Source organism: Seriola aureovittata, chromosome 3, assembly GCF_021018895.1.
Source record: "Seriola aureovittata isolate HTS-2021-v1 ecotype China chromosome 3, ASM2101889v1, whole genome shotgun sequence".
Taxonomy (NCBI): Eukaryota; Metazoa; Chordata; class Actinopteri; order Carangiformes; family Carangidae; genus Seriola; species Seriola aureovittata.
The window spans coordinates 7,780,395-7,802,817 of NC_079366.1; the positions used below are offsets into that span (position 1 = coordinate 7,780,395).

The following is a 22,423-nucleotide window of genomic DNA, read 5'->3' on the forward strand; positions in this document are numbered from 1 at the left end:
TGTCGTGTTGTGCAAGTATAACCTAAACTGACCTACAGGTAAGCCCATCATTATAAAGAGTGAAAAAAGTTAATATCAAGAAAGTGCAGAATAGGGAAAAAACTGGAAGAGGATGCAGCTAAGTGCCTTATAATGACAGTTATTTTGAAGGTGAGCAGTGCAAGTGGAAAATATTTGTGTTGCCAAACTGCAAATTGTCATTGTTTTGTTCGTTTGAGCAACAGAGCTTTTTCACAAAAGACTTTAAGCAGCTCAGTAAGTAAAAAGTGAGTGAGAATTATACTGGTGGCACTTTACAGGATCCAGTCTATGCTTCCCTTTAGAAAGTTGTTCAGTCAACAATGTCATCCTATAGATTATGGTGACATTGTGTATATGCATGTGTAACAAGTAGTGGGAGATCCCTTCCAAGTCACCATGGGGTTGAGTCACGCCCACTTCCTGGTTTTAATTGTTTGGGGAAAGCTATATATTCACCTTGATGCTGCTGTCTGGTGAGCCTGTGGTGTGCTGTCTTTGCTCTGTTTGTTTTGTTGGTTTAGTTATTGTGTTTTGGTCTGTTTAGTTGTTTCATTGTTTGCACACTGTTGTCCCTGGTATTGGTTTGGTTATTACCCCCAAGAATTTGTACCTGTCTCAAGTTCTAATACCTGTTTCTTTTGTTTGTTTCAATACAGTGCTGTAGGTGCGGCAGCGAGCATGGCCCGACGGTGGAGGGTTTGGTGGTAGAGTTCCTCACCTGTGCTTCGTCACCCCTCATATTAGTGTGTTTAGTAAATTTTGCACTTCCTTCACTATTTATTTGCATCCCCTTTGCATCCCAGTGTGAATTTTCTCCCTTCCCTGTCTGCGGCCACAGCTGCTAATCCTACGGCTCCTTTTCTCTTTATTTTGTGTTCCTGTTATTCATTTATATATGAGACAATTTGGAACTTGAGGCACTTATGTTTTCTATTGTTGTTTTTCTTTTCTCTTAACTTTAATAAATTGTTGTTGGTTTTTATTTATTGATCTTTTAAATAAATGTGTAATCTTGGGGGAAATCCTTGTCTCAGTCCATCTTTTGTCACCTGTATCAGTAAGGTATCTGTGGATTAACTGTTTTACTGAGGTATTAAAGGGGGTCAGTAGTACCCGAATTTTTCAGTTAAATCTTGGCCTTGCCACAGCCCGCCCACACATGATTTCAACACTGTGAACTATAGCTGATCTTCTCTCAATGATGAAAACAATTTAGTTTATAAGGCATTGTTTGGCAAGTTCCCCTTCAACCTTTACTTCTCTTTAAAGACTCAAAACAACTTGTCATCCATTGATTTCTCAGATAAATACTGAGCTTGGTAAATCAGCTTGTAGTTTTGCTTGGTCTTTGTTTGTTTTATTTTTTGCACCATACAAATGGCACAAATTACAAGACATATTGAAATTAGAGAGGTTTGTGTCAATAGGTCATTTCAAATGTAATAATATTAATTTCAGTGATATCTACTGAAATGAGCATGGTAACCATCTAGCCCGTGTTGTAAGACCACCTAGACACACTAGATGCTGTGTGAGTCAGTGTAGCATCTACTCTGTATCAGGACCAGAATTCCAGTCCAGTCATCCCCAGTGATGGACCAGCACCTGCCTTTTCTTCTGCGTCTCGCCTCATCAATCATCAACAACCACATTACAGTAACACCTTGGAATATTATCCCTGCACAGAACAGAGTCTATACTGTGATCTTTTGCACATCCTGCTCAGCAGGAGTTTTGTCAACACTTTTGTACATAGTTTTTTTCTTTGTTTTATTTTTTTAATATGTGTATCTATGTATATTTATCTTTTTTTACTGTTGCAGTATTTTATATTTTTTATTGTTATTTCCTGTTAATATGCGTATTGGATACTGAGGGATGGACAGTGGGGGGGTACCATGAAGGCATAATCCTAACTGCAGAGGACAGGGTTTGTGTCCAACCTGTGGCCCTTTGCACCATATCATCCTCTCTCTCTCTCTCTCTTTCTCTCTCTCTCTCTCTCTCTCTCTCTCCCCCCCCCCCCCCCCCCCGACTCCCCTCAAAAACTTTTGCTTTGATCTTCAAAAGTCACAGTTGGGCATTGAACAACAAGTGTGCCCCAGCCAGGTTCATCACTTTTAGTGTCCCCTAGAAACACGTCCGTTTGTGTTGTGGGAATTTGCATCTTATTTGTTTATTTGCAGTCAAATTGATGAAGATATTCTTTGAATTTGTAGCGCATTTGTTTATTTGCTTGTGCTGGCATGGCATGGTCAACTCTGTTCTGGGACCCTCGACCCAGTGGAGGTAGTGGGCGATAGGCGAATGGTGGCTAAGCTCACATCTCCCAGCTCTCCCATGCAGGACACTGCATGCACAATCAATCTTCCCCGAATAAACAATGTGAAACAATGTTTAGCTGTAAGGTTGGAAGGGTGGAGAAGTCCTTGGCTCCAGAAATGTTTTGCAAAACCCCCACTGCTGCTTCACTCTGTCATGTTCCTGAGAATTTCTTCCCCATATTGTTTTGCCACTCAACAACTCCTTCTCTGCAAAGAATTACTGGCCACCCACTCTTGGCCTGTAATTTATACTCATATTGCAGAAAGTTATTTGGTCCCATACTAAGTGATAGAGAGATTGTAAAATGTTACTGTTCATCTCCCACAGACACTCCCTATCTGCATTCTTCAAACATTTCTTTGGGTCTTGTTTTTTCTCCACTTATCTCTCCTCACTTTATCCTCTTATTTTATTCTTTTCTTGTTAACAGTTCCTGCCCCACCTATTTTATTTAGACTAATGTAAATCTATTCAAAATCTCATCTAGGAAAAACATCTCAGGAGGGTGTCCTTTGCCCCGAGCAGGAGTATCATACACCACTGGCCGTAATACTGTACATGTTGGAAGTATGTTATGTGTGTGTTTGTACATTCACTGCACACAGCCATATGGTGAATGTAATAAACAATGGGAAGCACTATGAAGTGCAGAGGATTGAGGACAAGCCTACATCAGCATCAGAATGAGATCAGAGAGAGAGAGAGAGAGAGAGAGAGAGAGAGAGAGAGGAAATAAATACAGGATTACTGGAGATGTCACATACATGGGCAGATAATAGTTTCAGACTCAAAAAAAACTGACACACTGACAAAATATTAAGATGTTTTTGTACTTGACTTTATTATTCATCAATTAAAAATGTTTTTCCACGTGAAACCCTGGAAAAACACATTAAATGACACATTAATAAATACAATAGTTAAAAACAAGAGGTTAAACATGCATGCATGAATTAGCATCTGTGCGACAGCTATATCTACATGAAGAGAAACCGAGAGGAGATGGTTACAACCCGACGGATGAAAAAGTGAATGATGGCTGTAGGCAGGAGGGATGAAAGAGGTAGAGAGAGTCGGATGACAGAAGGAGGAGGGACAACAGTAGGAGATATGCCTCAGATTATCAACCAGTGTCAGATGCTCTAGAGACAGATAAAGAGGGGGAGTGGACAGGAGCGTGACAGGAGAGAGAGACAGAGACAGAGCACGTTCATGCAAGTTGGGCTGGGAAGATGACTGATGTGAAAGGCGTATCGTCTGTGGAGGTGCCGGAGGGGAAGTTAATGAAGAAGGTCAGTGGATGTACTTTAAACCCTGCCACTGTTCAACCTACAAACTCAACATGATATTCTGCAGTAACACGGTTCATCTCAGGCCTGGCTGGCGTGGACATACTTTCACACTCATTTATTGTTTAATTTCCATTTATTTAAACATTACAATTTACAGGAATACTATGTCTGCCAGAAAGTAGTCAGTCAAGGTTTCCATCAGTTACAATGTTTTTCTGAGGCTGTCATCTTTTTCAGTTTCTACCACGTAGGGACTTCTCTGAGCTGGTACATTATAAAAGTTATATTAAATGCTAAATGTTAGGTGTATTAATGATATTTGACAGTAGCTGTGTGAGTGTCTGTGATTTTAGTCTTACCTTTGCTGCAGCAGCTTCTTTACCCTCAACCTTTTTTTCTAATGCCTTTCTTTCAAGGAATTGTGAGGCATGCAACCTTGATGCATGCAATGAGTTCAATACATTTCAGTTAATTCATTTCAATTCATTCATTTATTTTTCATTCAAAAAATCTGCTGCATGAAGTCATCTTTTACTCAGTTGCTCTTTCTATTGCTGTTTTTTTCTTTTTCTGCCCATCCATTGTTTTATGTGTGACACCTTTTCTTCACCTCTGCCGTATGTTCATCCTGAATTCTCCAGGGTTCCATCAAGAAGAAGATCGAGTCATTGAGGCGATGGAGTTCAGCAAGTATGAAGAGGCCTCCAAAGCCAAAGGCCAAGACCCTGAGTCTGTGTTCCCCTGTGGGCGACCCCGATGATCTGTGGCTGCAAGAAGGAGACAGGAGGAAGCTGCGGCCCATCGTCGACTCCGTCTTTGGGCAGGTAGGATACTGAATTGCTTTCTTTGGGAGTGGAAGTGTGCTTCTAGAAATGAATTGTCTGTGTCTATGTGGCATTGTTAGTGTGTGCTTGGCTGACACACATACTGTACATTATGCTGAAAATGGCATTAACTATTTGGATACTGTCTGACAAATATACATCTAACAATCTCAACTAGACAAAATGCTTGTCAGTAAATTAATGAATGAGTGAATGACCATCCTGAGTTTGAGAGCGTTTCACTGCTGAACTGAATATAAACAGCTATGAGCACATCTGAGGAAATGAGACCTGTGAACAGACCATGGCAAGATATCAAACTCTTGCTTGGTTTAAAGGTTCTCTGTGTGGATGTTTTGATGAGTTTTGTTTTCTATTTGCTCACAAAAGATGTACAAGCATGCATTCAGTGTGACTCATGTTTCCTGCTTCTCCAGAAGGAAGATTAAAAGATATAATGATGATTATCAGTTTCTAACAGGAAATGAACATTGGTATCCTGTGTTAAAATCTTGTGCTTTGTGTTTGCAGGCCGAAAGCCTATTGCAGAGAAAAAGAGACTATTTAGAAGAAAACTTTACAGGACACCTTTAATTTTTATTTTTATCCGGTTGTTAAGCTCACTTTATGCACGCACTTTATGCATTACATAAATCAAGTGTGCTATTTAAAGGTCCCATACTGTAGAAAGACTTTCTTGATTATAAATCAGGTCTAGGTGCTATACAAATACTAAGTAAAGGATTAAAACCCTCAATCCATGGAAAAATGCATACAGCCCATATTCAAAAACTGTTGCTGCTGTAAACAAGCTGTCAGGACTTCTGTAAATTTGTGATGTCACAACTACAGTCACCATCCTGCCATCCAGTATAGCCCACCCAGAACCATGATCAGACCTTTTGTTGTTGTTGTTGTTGTTGTTATCTTAACTTCATTAACAATATAACATCGAGCTGTAATTCGCTGGATATCAGGAAGCCAACATATCACTGCTCAGCCTTCTCAAGAGTAGTAATATTACAAACCAGTGGCTAAATTTTATTGTAGTCTGAATTTGATTGTCTGTTTGGCTCATTTCAGCGCTGACTGACCATTGTCATTTGCATTTACCAGTGAATTATACCAAGCTACAGTAGTAGGCTAAATTAAATTACCTGTGGTTTGCCTCATTATATGTCACTCAGAAAACAGTCAACCAATCAGGAGAGAGGCTTAAGACCGACACAAAACACCGTGTTCTTGATATAGCTTCAGAAAGAAGCATGAGAGAGAATATGTAAAATTAAATTGAGATGGTTTTTGGTGCTTAAAACTAAAAATATGTCTTTTTATGGACAATTCAAATAAATATTTCAAGTGTAAAATATGAGACCTTAAATGATTTAGGATTTTCATTTATTAAGCTTTTTTCTTATTAGAAAATGAGAAACTACAGCATCTATGAGACCGACAAATATGAGAATGTAAGAATGCGACACCCTCAATGCATCAACATCTAAGATTTAGCACAATAAGCTACAAATTGTATTTAAAAAATATTCTGAGAAAGCAGTAATGAAGAGAGCAGGTAACCATAGTGTCCTGACAATACTCCTCTGACCCCGTGTGTGATCATGTAGAGCAGAAAATATCAGGAAGGATTATTTTTTCATTTCATGTCAAGATCATGTGAAGAGCAAGGAGATGAACACATAATTATAATTTAGATTAGAGAGGTCTCAGTATTAGAAATAAGCAATCACCTGAAAGAGTCAAACCACAGGCCAGAGGAAAACTGCACTCAATCTAAACAAAACAGAGAAAGACTGTGTACGAGTCATAAAGTGAAAGAGTAGGGGAAGTTAATTCTAAATGAGAGTCAGACACAAGGACAAAGTAATCATTCTCTAAGTAAATCATTAGAGGTTTCTCATCAGGGCTTTCAGACTGAATTCAGATCCTGACCTATGGCCTTCCATAGGACATGTAAGATTATTTGTCGGTAGGAACATATTGAGTGTGCTCAAAATGCAAATCAGAGCAAGAAACAGATGGGATAACCAGTATAAGAAGCTATTTTCTATAATATAAATTAGGATGCAAAGTCAGTATTAAAAGTAGAGGATATGTGTACAGGTGTCTAAGCGTGCAGTTGAATAAAATGCCTGAATGTGTGTATTCAGATGGACTGTGATCTGTAGTCCAGCTTGGCATACAGCAGCCTGAAGGAAACTCCTCTAGCACTCTTTGGTCAGGATTTTACATTAGAAAATTTATTTTTGATTTATTTTTGACTGAAAATGTCACTAAACTGCTAAACAAAAAATATTTATATTTTTTCATGTTGATCAGTTAAATATTTATGTTGATCTGTTTTAGATTGTATTGCTCCGATTAAGGCTAGGTCAAGGCGCCATTGAAATCCACCACCTCACCTTGGGTAAATGAGGATACTCACCAACTAAAAAGACAATGTAGAATAGCAGAACATAGGTGGAAGACAAAATTACAGTTATTGTCTGCTTATAATTAATTTATCAAAACAGAGAAATCCAAATATTGTACAAACCTCATAATTACAAAGAAGAATAACTCTTGTAACTTAACTCAAGTTCTCTCTATTGTAAATGATTCTCTGAGACATTGGAAAGGTTGTTGCTAAACAAATACTAGAAATAGTGGAAGCTAATAACATTCTTAACCCATATCAATCTGGTTTTCGCAAGCTGCATATCACTGAGACTGCCCTGCTGAAAGTCGCCAGTGATATTCTTATGAATGCAGATTCTGGCCATCACTCCATTTTAGTATTGTTAGACGTCTGCCGCCTTTGATACCATTGATCATAACATCTTGCTGGATAGACTAAAGCACTGAGTTGGCATAGAGATCTTTCAGGGTAACCATTGATGATTTTGTTTCATCATCAGCCCGTGATGTTGTGTGGGGTTCCACAAGGCTCCAACCTTGGTCCCATTTTGTTTTCATCTTGCGTATGCTAGCTTCCCTTTGGTCATATTATTCGCCAGTTTAAAATGGTCTCCTACTTTTTTTTTGCAGATGAAACCCAGCTTTATGTATCATTTAAATCTGACAATGTTCAAAATCTGGATATTCTTCACAATTGATTTACTGCTATCAAAGACTGGATATCATTAAGTTTTGCAGCTAAATTCAGACCAAACAGAAATATTTGTCATTGACCCAGACCAAGTCTCAAAGAACATTTGGGAACAGCAAGGAATATAAAACCATCTGTGAATCATCACATTAATCACATTTCACATTAAGAAATTGGCTCAGTCTTGTTTTTTCCAACTCAGATATAGACTATTGCTAAAATCACTGGAGCAGTTCCTAAGGAAATTGCCTTTATCTCTTCTTGCTCTACCCATTTTGTGAGTCTCCAATTTCTCAACTGCAATAGGTTCAGAACACCAGGCTTTTGGCAAACACTCAACAAAGAGATCATATCACCCCTATTCTGGGGTGGCTTCCTGTATGTTTCAGAATTCAGTTTAAGATACTCCTCTTCACATTCAAAGCCCACCATGGCATGGCAACCTTTTATATTTCTGAACTCATAACACTGTACTCCTCACTAGGATAACTCAGATCATCTGGCCATTACATTTCCCACTGTCGAGACTCAAAACAAAGGGGCACCTGGTTTGCCATTTTAGCTCCAAATGTACCACTTAAAAAAAAAAAAAACATTTAGAGACCCGCTTGCATAGGCTGGTATTTTTTTTAAAAAGATTGTTGGTTATTTCTGTTGGTTTTATCTGTCATTTGGTTTTGTTTGGTTATATTGTTTTTTGGGGGTTTTTATGCATTTTTATTACTTATTGTGAAGTACTTTGAAACTGTTGTTTTTGAAAGTGCCATATAAATGAAGTTTTTTTCTGTTTTTGTTTTTTTATTATGAAAGTGGGTACTAAGTAATCATATGCCAAGGTGAGTGGCGCTATGGTAAACTATGGAAAACTCAAAGAAAATGGGCAAACTATGATGGTTCAATACAGTTTATTTTATTATCTATACTGACACTAACAGACACACTGTAACAGAGAGACAAAACTATCAGACATACTAACAGAAACACTATGACAGACAAGACTACCGGGCACACTGTGATACACATAGAAAAGAATAATATTACATAAACAGTACAGATAAGACAGAAGTGTCCAATCTGATCAGCTATTTAGTGGTCCTGGTAGAATAAGAGCAGAAGAGAACATGAGCAAAATTGCAAGCAGTCCACAGGTCTAGTTTAGAATGATTGGGATGTTTTGAGGAAACTCGCTTTATATACTGCTCCATTTCCCTCTAGATCCATTCCCTTAGCAAAGCTCAGCCAAAGTTCATTCAGCAGATCTTCGAACATTGTTCGCAGGACAACAGGTCATTTTGTGGCACACACATATTGTCTTTCACTCTCTTTTTAGAACAGGGAATATGGAAAGCAGATGAACATTACATTGCTGTATCCTTATGTTATGGTATTCCTTGCCAACAAACTCACAAAAGCTCTTTAGTCTTTCTATGCAAATATCTTTGTGAGCAGGTACTCACCATCAAGGGGAACCATATCTGCTCATGCCGTGTTATGAATGATGTGGGCAGGACATCCAAAGCCAATTTCCTCCTGCTGCAAAGCATCTTTAACTTTGGTATGGACATGTGGTTGTGCTTAATGTTGTTTTTAACCAGTGCTTATTTTAGGAGAATAAAAATCTGACCCTGTAACATTACCATTATTTTTGTTATTGTAGAAGACTAATACTAAGCTAATTACTTGCTAACATTGAGGTTTTAGCAGACTAATGTCAGCTATATTACATTCCTTAGATATTCTAATACTATCACGGTACGAAGGGGGACACTTTTCTTAAGCATCAAACTCACACAACCTTTAGACATCTTCTGGACCATCGTGCCCCAAAACAGCTGGCGCCGGGTTGTCAAAATAACCCGGTTATCTCTCTTTCCACATTTGGATACTTGACTGCTATTGTTTTCCACAGCTGTTACAATGGCATTGATCACAGAAATATATGCAAACAGAATCTGCAGCAATGTCTGGTTATATACATACACACACACACACACACACTCACACTCACACACACACATTTCTCATCACACGTTTTTCAAAACTCAAAATTTGTTCACAATCACGAGACACTCATCACTGAATGTCCACAGAAAAGAAAAGGAGGCCCTGCTGTGTTTTTTTCTCCTCTGTTGTCTTTTTTCTCCTCCAGTTGAATCATCTATATACTAAGCAACAGATGAAGTGACTGATGAGGAACTGAAGGAAGGGAGGGCTGGATGGGCTGGATGTCATCAAGAAATAAAGAGAATGATTGCGACGTACAGGGGGATTAGAGCTTGAACAAGTGAAAGGACACAACTCAAATCAGTTCGATGCACAACATTCATCCTACAGAAAAAAGGATGGCGCACAGATTGCTTTTTAGTCAAATCCAAACTGTGACACACATACGTTTTTGTCAGATAGAGAACATCAAACTGTAAACGAATGAGTCAGTGACAGAGAGATTTACCAGCTTTCAAGTTAACTACTTATGCCGCACAGTGATCTGCGTGCTAATCCACGCTTTATATGTGTTTAATTACTCTGCTTTAGTTCTTACTGTCGCATCCAAACATGGCCCATGAGTCAGTTTGTTCACAGAAACAAGTTAGTTCCTAGTAAGTTTTAATTGCAAACTTGACTTGTTGGATGATACTGGATGGATACTGTCAGTGTTAACTAAATATCTTAACATGTGTGTTAACATTACCATGGTGTCACCTGTTCCATCTTCATCTCCATCATTCAGCACCTCTGTCAGAAAATGTCAAAAGTTGAACCTGGTTTATCTGTGTTTGCACTCCTGCTGCCTGACTGGCTAAATTACAATGAATGATGACTGTTTTGTTTCTTGTAGGGCCAAAGTCAGTCTGAATGTTGCCTTAGATTTTTTTTTCTAAGATTATTTTTTGGGCATTTTTTCCTTTATTTGACAATTGACAGTGAAGAAGCTGATAGTAACAGAGAGAGGAGTGGGACATTCTCCGGTCCTGCAGAAATGTTATCTCAGTTAAACTGTATTTGTAACAGTGACAAAAAACCTTAAGACAGAAAAGGAAATCTGTTGCTCTGTGATATGACTATAGTGAGTCTTTAAACTGCTGCTTGCATTTGCACTAGGAGCCTTGTTCCTGCCTTGTGAGATTATCTAAAATCTTTGTATTCTAGGAACAAGTGAGTAGGTTGGTTGCTTGCTCTTTGATGAGTCTGGACAGGCTGGTTTGACACATAACACATGAACTGTCTGATCAGTTGTATTACAGTATCTTACCTGATGTTCCCAACAGAGTCAAAGAGAGACAAGGACAATTGTGTGGACAACTGTAATTATTTACAGTTTTGGTTGTTAATATTAATTGTTCTCCGTGTGATTCATTGGTGCCAAAAGGGTACATAAAGAAAACAGTATAAATCATTCTGCCGTCCAAGAAAAGTGTTGCAATCAAAGGCTGTGGGAAACCTTGAATAGACTTGCACATGTAAAATAATCAGCACAAATGTAATAGATTCATGAACATATTATAAATCAGCCATCATTGATATTCTTCAAGGCTCAGGCGCTTGCATGTCACATGAAGAGATTAAGATTGTCACACAGCCTGCATATGAGTTTAATCTGGAAAACCAGTCCATCCAGTGATTATTCTGTGAGTTTGTCACCATGAACAACACCTTTAGCATGAATCTACACCATTTGTTAAAGTAGATATGGATTTGTGCAGCTATAAACTTGCAGTAATTTATTTTTGGTAATTTGGTGACAGTCGAAATAAGCTGGGAACAAAACACTGACAAATCATCATTTTTTTAGGTTGTAGGGGCGAAGAACAAGAACAACTGGCTGAAAGACGCTACATAAAATCACTTTTTTTTTCATTGTTGGTTTAATGATAAATGCAAGTGCAGCTTTAAGAAAAGATGTATTTATCATTGGGATCTCTTTAGGATCTTACATACAGGACTCAAGACCTGGATTCATCATTATTACCATTTTTCCTACCGTTCTGTATTTAAATGTAAAGTTTTGATTACATTTAGAACAAATAAGTGTTTCTGCTCTTGTAGAAAGATCTGACATTCAGAGATGAGGAGGTGTTTATGTTTTTTCACTCATCATGTGACCTGTTGAAGGTGCTTTCTCACAAACATGTGGACCTAGGAGGTGATTTCAGCCTAAATCTGTGAGCGGTGGGCCATGTTAGTGTCACAACTCATTTCAACTCAGCTGGGTTCAGCTTGATTCACCTGAACTTGATCCACCTGCCTACAACTGATCTAACAGATGTCTTAACGGATATGCTGTATAAATTCTGTTGCCAGAGAGATCAGCTCACATCCAAGGTCAGAAGGCTTTGTTCAATGTGTACGGATGATACAAAGAAAGACTGAACAGAGGGATATGTCTGTGTGACGTCAAATAGGCTCCATATACTGCACATTAAGAGTTTTATTAATGCACGGGGATTATGGTATTATGGTATGGTATGGACATTGACACTATGTGGCTGTAACTGGTGTATTACCACAAAATGATAACTGCAAAACTGCTGTCATTTTTTTGATTTTGGTTTGTTGAAGTGGAATTCGGCAGAGTTTCATATATAGACCCCCCTATTTTCCTCGTATGAACTGATTTACAGCCTCTGTGATAAATTTGTGTTTGTATGTCAGTGTGCATACGGAAACATGCAAATACACATGGGCAAAGCCCATCTCAGCCAAGATGTTTGATGTGACCCACCCAAAGCTGTTACTGTAGCATGGAATGCAAAAATCTTGAGTTTTGGAATGTGTCCATCATGTTGTTTACTGCCCCGGTACTGGATTTTCGGTTGGCCTGTCTTCTATCCTTGTCTTTCAGGCATCTGGTGTGCTTGTTGTTGTCGAGGGATGGAGCATGAATTCTCACCCAAACGCTCTGTTTTAGGTTTTATAGCTGAAAAGCTTTGTGTTCACACCAGGCTGTTGATTGAGGCGGGGTGTCAGAGCTTGTTTATTTTCCCTTTTATATCACTGAACCAGACAAAGACATGCTTCCTCTTTCTGTGTGCATGTGGTTTTATGCAAGTGAAGGTGTCTACGTTTTTATGTGTGGCTCTTTACATTTGTGCAAGATGTCTCCACTTAATACCAACTGACACCATTGCTCCAGTGTACATGTTTGTGAAATATATGATAGAAAGCAATGGAGGGAAAAAGCCCATTACAGGACTGAGGCTTCCATTTGCTAATCTGGTGGGTGTCCAGCTGGATCAGTGGGCTAAGGCACATGCTATTACATAACTGAGACACTGTGGATACAAATCCTTTGTCCCAAGTCATCTCATCACTCTCTATCCTCTCTACTTAATAGATTCTCCATGGAACTTTAATTTTTTCATCCATAGCGGGGTTACACTGCGGGTCAGTTGGTGAGTCATGTCTGTGGAGCGGGTAGGGAATCTGTGATTGGGCCATGGGTTGTTGAAATCAGGTTTTCCCACTTAACATCTCATCTCTGTACTCACTGTTACATGTGCTGTATTTAACCTCTCTGTTTCTGCTTCGTGTGACGCACAAACATTTCAAATGGATCTTAAAATTAAAAGGATGGGCTGGTGTCTTTGATAGTGAAGCATTAGGATGACACCTGGTGCTTGGGCATGTGTATTACAGCTATTGCAATAATCTGAGCGTTGCTTCACTCTACTTGAGATATGCACTACGCTGTGATACTGTGATGGGTAAAGCTTTATTCCTGCACAAGTGCCACCTGGTGGCTTTTTTGTAGCTTTTATATAGAGGTTTGTCTATTTATAAATACATATATATACATATATATAAATACAGATATACGCACATATTGTACATGTAAATGTATATGTATGTATGTATGTATATTTACATACACACACACACACACACATATATATATATATATATATATATATACATATATATATACCCTAACCCTATACACATGCATATATATACACACACACAGTATGCATACTAGAGCAAAGTACGAAGTCCATAGGCCTGTGAATCAAAGCATGGAAGAAAAGTTTGTTTTGCCTCTTCAGGTGGTGTATTTCTATGTGTAAGTGAAAAATAAAACAAATAAAAGTACATACAGCATCAGAGACAATGAGCTACATGACACTATATAGATTTTTGGAAGTGGAATGAGACAAGTTTTAAAATGATCTGTCATTCATTCTCTTCATGATGTGTATAAAAGTGGAAAGCATTACCTGAGGGGTAACCAGAGTTCAACAGCCCTGAGATCTGGTCTGGAGAGCAGTGGTTTTATATTTGAAGAAGTCATAGGCTAAACTGAGGCAGGAAACCGTTATAAATAAAACTGATACAATCAGGGAGTTAAATTAGGCTGGAGTTGCACCTTGCTGGAGCTGAGCTCTGTCTCCTTCAATATTATATCATCATATCACACTTGTGCTTTTTAAAACTTCCAGAAAATGTAATAGCATGGGTCTTGATGAGTATAATTCTCTCGACTACAAAGAAAGAGATTTGAGGTGATTTCTACAACCAAGCTGATGTTAACATGCTCTATAGAGTGTTGCATGGGTGACATATTATTGTTATTATTCTTAAATACTAAGACCATTTCATTTGGGAGTCAGCTAAATATGTTTAATTAGGATGGTTATGAGATTCAGACTAAATGTATTTGCTTAATTAAAATGTATTAAATAAAAATTTATTTTTTATTTTCCACCAGAATGTAGAGATGTGATTAGATATAAACATGTAATATGTACAAATAAACAGACTGATTGATTAAACTTTTTTAAACTCAGAAAGATTTATGATGTCAGTGTTTCTAAAACCCTGCCCTGTAACTGATATCAACACAGATAAAAAGAAATGTGAAAAAAAATTTCACATTTACTCTATCCCTTTGCAACCTGTTTCCAATAATTACACAGTTACTTTCTTTGATGTTATACTGTATCATGTCGCTTCCTTTCCATTTCTATCATCCCACTGTTTCTCCCTTGTTTTGTGCATTAATAGGGGCTGACTAATAATAATAAATCTTCTTCTTCTATTCCTCCCACCTCCCATTCCTCCAAAGCCCGTACTCCCATGGCCTGTCAACATAACTCTTTCCCACTAATCTGAAATGCCAGGGATTAAACAGGCAGCCAACTCTCCATCCATAATTCTACCATCCCCTCCCCCTTTCTCTTTCTGTCTCTCTCTTTCTTTCTCTCTCTCTCTCTCTCACACACACACACATACCTAGAGTTCTGCCAGACTAGTCATTTGGAGACCATCAGCACAATGTTTGAGTGGCAGAGAGGGGAAGGTGGGTGGGATGGATTAGATTAAGTTGGTCCAAATTCAAGGGATCACCCAGGCAAGAGGGGGTGACAGATAAACAGAAAAAGTGTGTGTGTGTGTGTGTGTGTGTGTGTGTGTGTGTGTGTGTGTGTGTGTGTGTGTGTGTGTGTGTGTTTCAGAGAAAGAGAGAGATAGAAGCAAAGAGAGATAGAAAGCGAGAGAGGAAATGGTCGAGTCATGCAATCAGAGCCACAGTCTGGCAGCAGCAGGTTGTTTTCAGCCCAGATATGACCCGGTTCTCCCACCCCACCCTGACAATCTCCAGCACCCTGTTGCTGTTCCCTAATATCACACTACACATCTCAAAGCTCATCATGTCAGCCTCCACCAACCTATAGGAGTTAAGGATTTAATGCGACATCATATGCCTACCTTGTCTCTCACTGGACCAATAGGATCTTGGATTATAGCACGTGCACTGAGAGGAGTTGCTTTTGGTAGTAGTGGTGCCAGTGGAATCATTTGCGTTCGCCTCACTGGGTGTGAAAGGCCCATGGGATGCACAGGATGTAGTATGGATTTTGGACTTTTATATGACATTTGAACTGAGAGGGGGAGAGACAAGAGAAGTGTGGTGACAAACGAGGAGGAAAGGGAGAGGGGAAGAGAGAGAGAGGCAGGGTGATGGGAAACATCAACAAGGCTTCTAAAAAGAACAGTAAAAGGAAGAAGGTAAGGATTAATTCAACTGCTTTTAGCTGCGAAAAATAGATTGGTTACACTGTGTTTCAACTGATTAAGATATTGAGGATGATGCCTTGTGGATGTATCTAAACTAGTTTATGAAAGTTACAACTTCCTGTTGGACAACAATGGATTTTGTTTCCAATAAAATGTATATTTAAAAATTTTACTGCCATAACAGAGAGAAACTAAGGTGTGATTTGCCTGTTTTCTTTGCAGTAAGTGGAATTTAAGTAGTAACTTTATCTCTTTCTTACACCGGCTGGTTCCCCTCCTCTAAGGCAGTGTCCCCCGTAGAACGAAGCAGCGCCCCATTGGCTGCCGCCATGCTGGGCGAACTGGGTGGTGCAGGTGAGGCGGACACAGAGGACGAGGATGGAGGAGGGAGTGAGCAGGAATTTGAGGAGCCCCTGTGTGCTCTGGTTCAGAACTGCAACATGCTGCACAACATAGTGGGGCCTGCTTGTATCTTCCTCAGACAGGGCTTCGCACAGAGCCAGCTTGTATGTATGGCATTCACACACACACATAATATATGTCCACACACTGTACAGAATTATCATAGCCAAAATCTCCCATAAATCTGTTCATCCATCCATTTTAATAGTTTACTGACAGTCTCACTCATCAGTTCAGTATGACATCACAGCGTTCCCCTCCCATCTCCACCAGTGACATTTCACCAGCCCCACCATCCCCGACCCCCATCAATATACCACCATATCACCAAGTGAACAATTGTAGAAGAAGAGAATGGCCACAGAATATAATTTGTTTCGTACAAAGAAAACTTAAAACACATTGGGAGGATCCAGGGTGTGAAAGCAAGAATGAAAGAAAGAAAAAAAAAGACTTACACATACTGCATGTCCTATAGGAATCCTGAGCTATAAAAAAAAAGAATAGGTGGTAATATAACAGATTGCACTAAAGTGACAGACTAACTGGTCACACAATTTGTCCAGTATTATAGACCATAAATTCAACCTTCTAACCGTACTGGAGATATCATGTTCACCTCTTATTTCAGATTAATGCCTATTGCAGAGACAGTAGAAGTGTCACAGATCGATAACAGAGTCATTTCCTGACAGTGCAGTCAGCAGCGCTAATTGAAAAGAGCCATTAGGGCGGTGGTGCAGTCACTGTGCTTTAATGAGCTATAGGCTCCTGAGTTTTAGAAGACCTTGAGCTGAGTCTAGAGGAAAAATATAACAACTGTGAATAAACGTGAGAATATTCTTTATTTATGATATATTCATCATAAAGGCTCTAAATTCATTTGCTGTATTTTGTAATTATCTTTGGTAAATGAATAAATGCAATTCCAATGAAAAAGGTTTTCTGATCTTGGTCTATGGGCAGTGTTTTGTTCTGACACTATTTTTGCATACCGCCTTGAAGAGTTGCACTAGAGAAATATGCTTTTTTTTTCTTTCTAAATATGAAGCTACAGCCAGGAGCAGGTTAGCGTAACTTGGCTCAAAGACTGGACACAAGGGGAAACAGCTAGCCTGGCTTTACAGGGCTCATTGTGCTGGACTGGCTGGGTACGGTAAATTCCTGGACAATGCACTGCTTTCCTAATGACAAGAAGACAGAAAATCCAGAAAGTCATTTAAATGGTTGCGCAAATAACCCCCCCATAAACCACATTTCATTTTTACACTTTGTTTTTTGTACAGATCAAACAAAGCAGATATAGTGAGTTAATTAGTGAGCTTTAAAGGTACTTGTGGGTGTATTTTACTATCTTTGGACGGATCCAGGCTAGCTCCTTCTCCCGTTCCCCCTTGACTGTGCTAAGCTAACCATCTCATGGTGGTAGCGTCATACTTAAAGAACAGACATAAGAGTGGTATCAGTCTTCTCATGTAACTTTGCAAGTAAGCAAATAATAAGCTCACTCATTTGCACAAGCATCAGAAGTGCAAAGCGGTAACAAGTCATAGGACGACAGAGTTAAGAAAAGCAACCTCATGCAAATACTACACCACAGCATGTGGGTAACAGAGTTTGTGTTGATTCCTATTGATCCCAGTTTCTCACACCTGCCGGAAAACTACAAACAGTAAGCGGCATGCAAGAGACACTGTGCTTCCATGGCTTGTAAAATGTAGGTACAGACATTAAAGTTCCCCTCAGGTTTCTCACCTTCTACATTCCCATCAACCTTACCTATCTTTTTTTTGTTAGCACATGTTAGCATGCTAATTCAGTAAACTAAGGTGAGGAACATAGTAAACATACCTGCCAAACACCAGCATGTTAGCATATTTATTGAGAGCAATGTTTGCATTCTGATGGTAGCATTTAGCCTATAGAGTAGAACTCTCTCTAACCAGCAGCACACTTCCTGATCTTACTTTAAGTCATGGATCGAGGAAAGTGATGGGGGTCTTTGTATATGAGATGGACAGGCTGAGAGTGAGCCTTAACTGGTTATTAAACCCCTTTGGCAAACAAAAAATAAGCCATGGAGTGAATGCTCCTTTAGGAACACAGCACATATACGTACTAGTTTGCATTTGTTTGCATTTGTCCCTTTGTTGTTGATGGCATCTGTCTTCCGCTACATGACAGAATTACAGTTCCTGAAGCGGTCAGTGGTACTTGACATTTGGAAATGAAAGCAGAAAGCTGAAAATAGTAGGAACAACAAGTTAAATTTGTACTCCCCGGACCCTGTGGTTGAACTTGTCTCAACCTGACAGTAAAATATTTTAGCAAACTTGTCGACTGTCTCACCAAAAATGGTATGTGCGTGTTTGCTGTTTGCTGCATGTTCAGCCTGTGCAGGTGTGTATGTTCGTTCAGTCAAGTGCCGGCCGGACGGCAGCACAGACGCAGATGAAAAAAAAATCAGCATCAGATAGGGAAATGAAAAACTGATGAGCCTCTGCGATTTGCAATACAATTTGCCACTGTAATCTCCCTGACACTGTTCTGTCCCCTGCATTCTCTAATCCAGGTCTGTATTATTCCTGCTGCTGATGTCACAGCCTCGCAGAACACGCCCTGAACAAACTTATCCTGGTATCACCTTTTGTCAGTGCCAACGCACTCTGAAGCCAATTCAGCATCAACTATTAACTGTTTTTTTTGGGTGTGGCTGAAAGTGTTACTGTATAAACTCACTTTTGTCCCACTGGTAAAGTTCAGTGGCACAACTCAGGACATTTTAAGCTGTGGTAGCTTTCTTTGTTTTTTTCAGAAATGTACCAACATACAAACCATTTCATCTGCTTTGTTGTATGTGTGTGTGTGTGTGTGTGTGTGTGTGTGTGTGTGTGTGTGTGTGTGTACAGATGCGTGCGCCTTATTTTGGTGTGTTTGGAAAGGGAGAAAGAGGCTGAAGGGAGACTTTGTGTTTTGTCATTGTGCGTCTGCTTTCTTTTTAATAATACATATTGAATGCTTGTTTTGGAGCATATGCTTGGCAGACATTCAAAGCTTCTCGATCAGCAAGAGCAGAATGAGATTGGACATGAGATTGTGTAGCAGATCTACTAAAAAGGTTATTAGGGTCAGTCAGATCAAAAACCAAATAATCCTATAACAGAATCTCTGCTCAGGCGGATGAACATGGAACAAATGCTTCACAGAAAAAAAAGGAGAGAAGGACCCACTAAAAGATGAAGCGCTAAAATGTTTCTAGCATTTTTTTTTTTTGTCATTGTGACTGTGTGTGTGTGAAATACACAGTGTGAGATTTTAAGTGTGTGTGTGTGTAACCTGTCTGACAGGCTGTCCATTTCTCTGTGTGTATGTCCTGTCTTCTCTCTGCGCCGCCGCAGGACAGAGATCTACGACCAGAGGAAATGGAAGGTACAGAGATATCAAGAGCTTAATCCAAATCCTCACTCCATCGTTGCTCCCCTGTCTTCTTCCTGAAATGCCTTTCCTTTCAAAACCATGTGTTTGACTGAAAACTGTGCTTTACTGCATATGGCGGACAGTACACTCCCCTGACTTGTCCCTCTCCTTGAATGTCAGCGATGTGAAGCGAGAGAGATTTTCTTTCTTACTTGAACTGTATAAGATCAAAGTGCAGGATTATTTTTCTGCAGAAAAGATTTTTCCTAACAGTTTAGGAACAGGCTCATACTTTAACACTCCACATTCACAGCAACCAAATTTGTATTTCATTATGGAATAAATGACTGTGATTTTTTTTTTTTTTGGGTGATTTTAACTTCTTTATTTTAACTTTGTTAAAATAAAGAATCACTAACTAACTACCTAACTAACTAAAAACTTTTATAGAGAGAAACACTGCCAATTTAGAACTGTGACTAAAGCAAATCAAGGGACCTCTCAAATAAGGCACCTGTTCTACAGTAAAGGGTTTATACGTTGTAACTAATGGTTTTATTGAAGGTTATAGGCCTATTGTTTAACAATGTTTTATAGATCATTGGTTCCCCTGGTTGTGAAAAGTCTATTAGCAGATCTGAAAGAAAGACACATAGAAGAATACCCTGCTCCACTGACGTAGCGTGGCTCTCCTATAACATGGCTGGACTCATGACTGACAGTTTAAAATGCAAAGGATCAAAATTGTTGCATCAGAACCACCAGAGATATTGTGGTTTTTATACCCACAATGCAACTTGACCACTGACAGTTCTGTCAGAGTTTCAGATGTGTTGCAGAATGTAGCCTTGAGCCATTACAGTCTACGGCAAAGATGAGGTGTATAAAGCTCACTTCTTTTTATCTCCAAACCTCCAGACCTTTTTTTTCAGAATAAATAATAATGTGTGGTACACTTAAAACAGCAGTACCTCTCTCTTTCTCTCACTCATTCACTCTTATTCTCCCTGCAGAGCTACGTGAGGCCTTCAAGGAGTTCGACAAAGACAAGGACGGGTTCATCAGCTGTAAGGACCTTGGGGAGTGCATGAGGACTATGGGATACATGCCGACAGAGATGGAACTGATTGAACTCAGCCAGCAGATCTGTAAGTCCTGCAGGAGCACATTACATCAGCACAAAGAGAGAGAGAGAGATTGAGTTGTTGACATAGGGCCCAAAATTTCTGGTTGTCCCCTCCCCCACCAGCTGTATAAAACTGCTGCCGAAGATAAATGTGAAATACTGTGCAATTGTTATGTTAGAGGCTTTAAAGTTGTGATGTTACACTCGACCACACACTCAAATTTATGAAAGGGAGCAGTACTTTGCATCTTGCTTAAGGGCACCTTGGTGGTAGTCTCTGAGGGAAAAGAGAGTAATTCACTGATCGACCTCTGCACTGCAGAGGACCTAGAGTAGAGAGCAAATGGTTTTAAATACATATTTTGTGAAATAAATATATTTATATGGACAGTAAAACAATGGATTAAATAAGCTTTTAGTCAATCTGTGACTTTAAAAACTTGAACTTTTAACACAAACAAAATGTCATCAGGTATCATTGGTCTCATCAGTATATGGTATTAGTTATTTAACTGTTGCCAAAGAAACCTATGTAATGATTTAGAATTAGAATAGACTTAGTCATTAAAGAGGCCAAGCTTCTTCCAGGAATGTGGATGTCACCAGGCAATGTTGTGCAATGTACAGCCTGGTAGTATTTACCTGGTGCTGGTGATATGAGTGCTGGCTGTATTTCCATAATGCAAAACTCTTAGAGCTCTGTCTAGCATCAATGCCCAAACTACAACTCCCATCGGCACTGTGTGTTACAAACGATCGTCATGCATGCTTGTGTACTTATCTCCTTGCCCTGCAGGTGGTGGAAGAGTGGACTTTGAGGATTTCGTGGAACTGATGGGTCCAAAGATGCTCGCTGAGACCGCAGATATGATTGGAGTCAAGGAGCTGAGGGACGCCTTCAGAGAGGTTTACAATATTACAATATTATATAGTTCCTTTTTTTGCCTCTGGTGTCCCCTAAATATCCTCCTTTTCCTCCACTTTCAGCTTTAATGCTTTTCTTTGGCTTTTTTTTTTTTTTTTTTTTACCCCATCCACTTTGTTTCCCAGTTTGACTCCGATGGCGATGGACAGATCAGCCTCGGGGAGCTTAGAGAAGCCATGAAGAAGCTGATGGGGGAGCAGCTCAACCACCGAGAGATCGACGAGATCCTGCGAGATGTAGACCTCAATGGAGACGGACAGGTGGACTTTGAAGGTGAGTTATTATTAATACTTTAGGTAGGTACACTGAGAACAGAGGAAGAGGAAATGACGCAAAGGAACAAGGGAAAATGTCTTCAAAGACAGGCACCAGAAATAGCTTTCAGGAGGTAGTACAGTAAAATATTCCCTAACAATGCAAATACAATGAATGATTATTTTGAGGCATGATAGAAGTTCCTTGAGGATACATGCAGCATCCAAAAATGATAGAAAATACAGCTCATAGGTGGATGTTTAAGCAAAGCAGAAGAAGAAGAAGAAAGAGGAGACTGCAGAAAGAAAAATACACTTAAATAACTACAAACCATTTCTTTCTTTTATTGTTTCTTTCCACAGAGTTTGTGCGAATGATGTCTCGCTGACTCTTCACTCTGCTGCACTAAACTCGACATGGACCAGACTGCACACTGTTAATGTTCTTGTAATTCTTTTTGATGTACAAAGACTTCTTGGTGTGTGTATGTGTTTTTTCAGTTACCTTAATCATCTCTCAAATATAAGACAATCCCCTCAATGTGTTAGCATTGTGTGAATGTAATAAGTGTTTAACATGTAATGAGAGATTATAGAGGAGATGCTTTAACCAAAATTGTGGACTTTTTAAAAGTTAATTTAAATTTGAATATATTTGAACTGAGAATCACTTCAGCAACACAATATATACTATGTATGTATATATATATATATATATATA

General features: G+C 39.2%; 1 protein-coding gene across 2 annotated transcripts; it reads left to right on the plus strand.

Moving 5' to 3' along the window:
* The first annotated feature begins 3,503 nt into the window (after positions 1–3,503).
* On the plus strand, positions 3,504–22,418 carry cabp2a (calcium binding protein 2a). 2 transcript variants are annotated; one of them, XM_056367775.1, is made up of 7 exons: positions 3,504–3,638; positions 4,280–4,462; positions 19,379–19,409; positions 20,411–20,545; positions 21,320–21,429; positions 21,574–21,721; positions 22,066–22,418. In XM_056367775.1, exons 1-7 carry the CDS (start codon positions 3,579–3,581, stop codon positions 22,089–22,091), a joined length of 693 nt encoding a protein of 230 aa, XP_056223750.1. In that variant the 5' UTR covers positions 3,504–3,578; the 3' UTR covers positions 22,092–22,418. The 2 variants fall into 2 exon arrangements, with proteins under 2 accessions (XP_056223750.1, XP_056223741.1); XM_056367766.1 differs by lacking the exons at positions 3,504–3,638; positions 4,280–4,462 and adding exons at positions 15,057–15,569; positions 15,863–16,084.
* Positions 22,419–22,423: the final 5 nt, after the last annotated feature.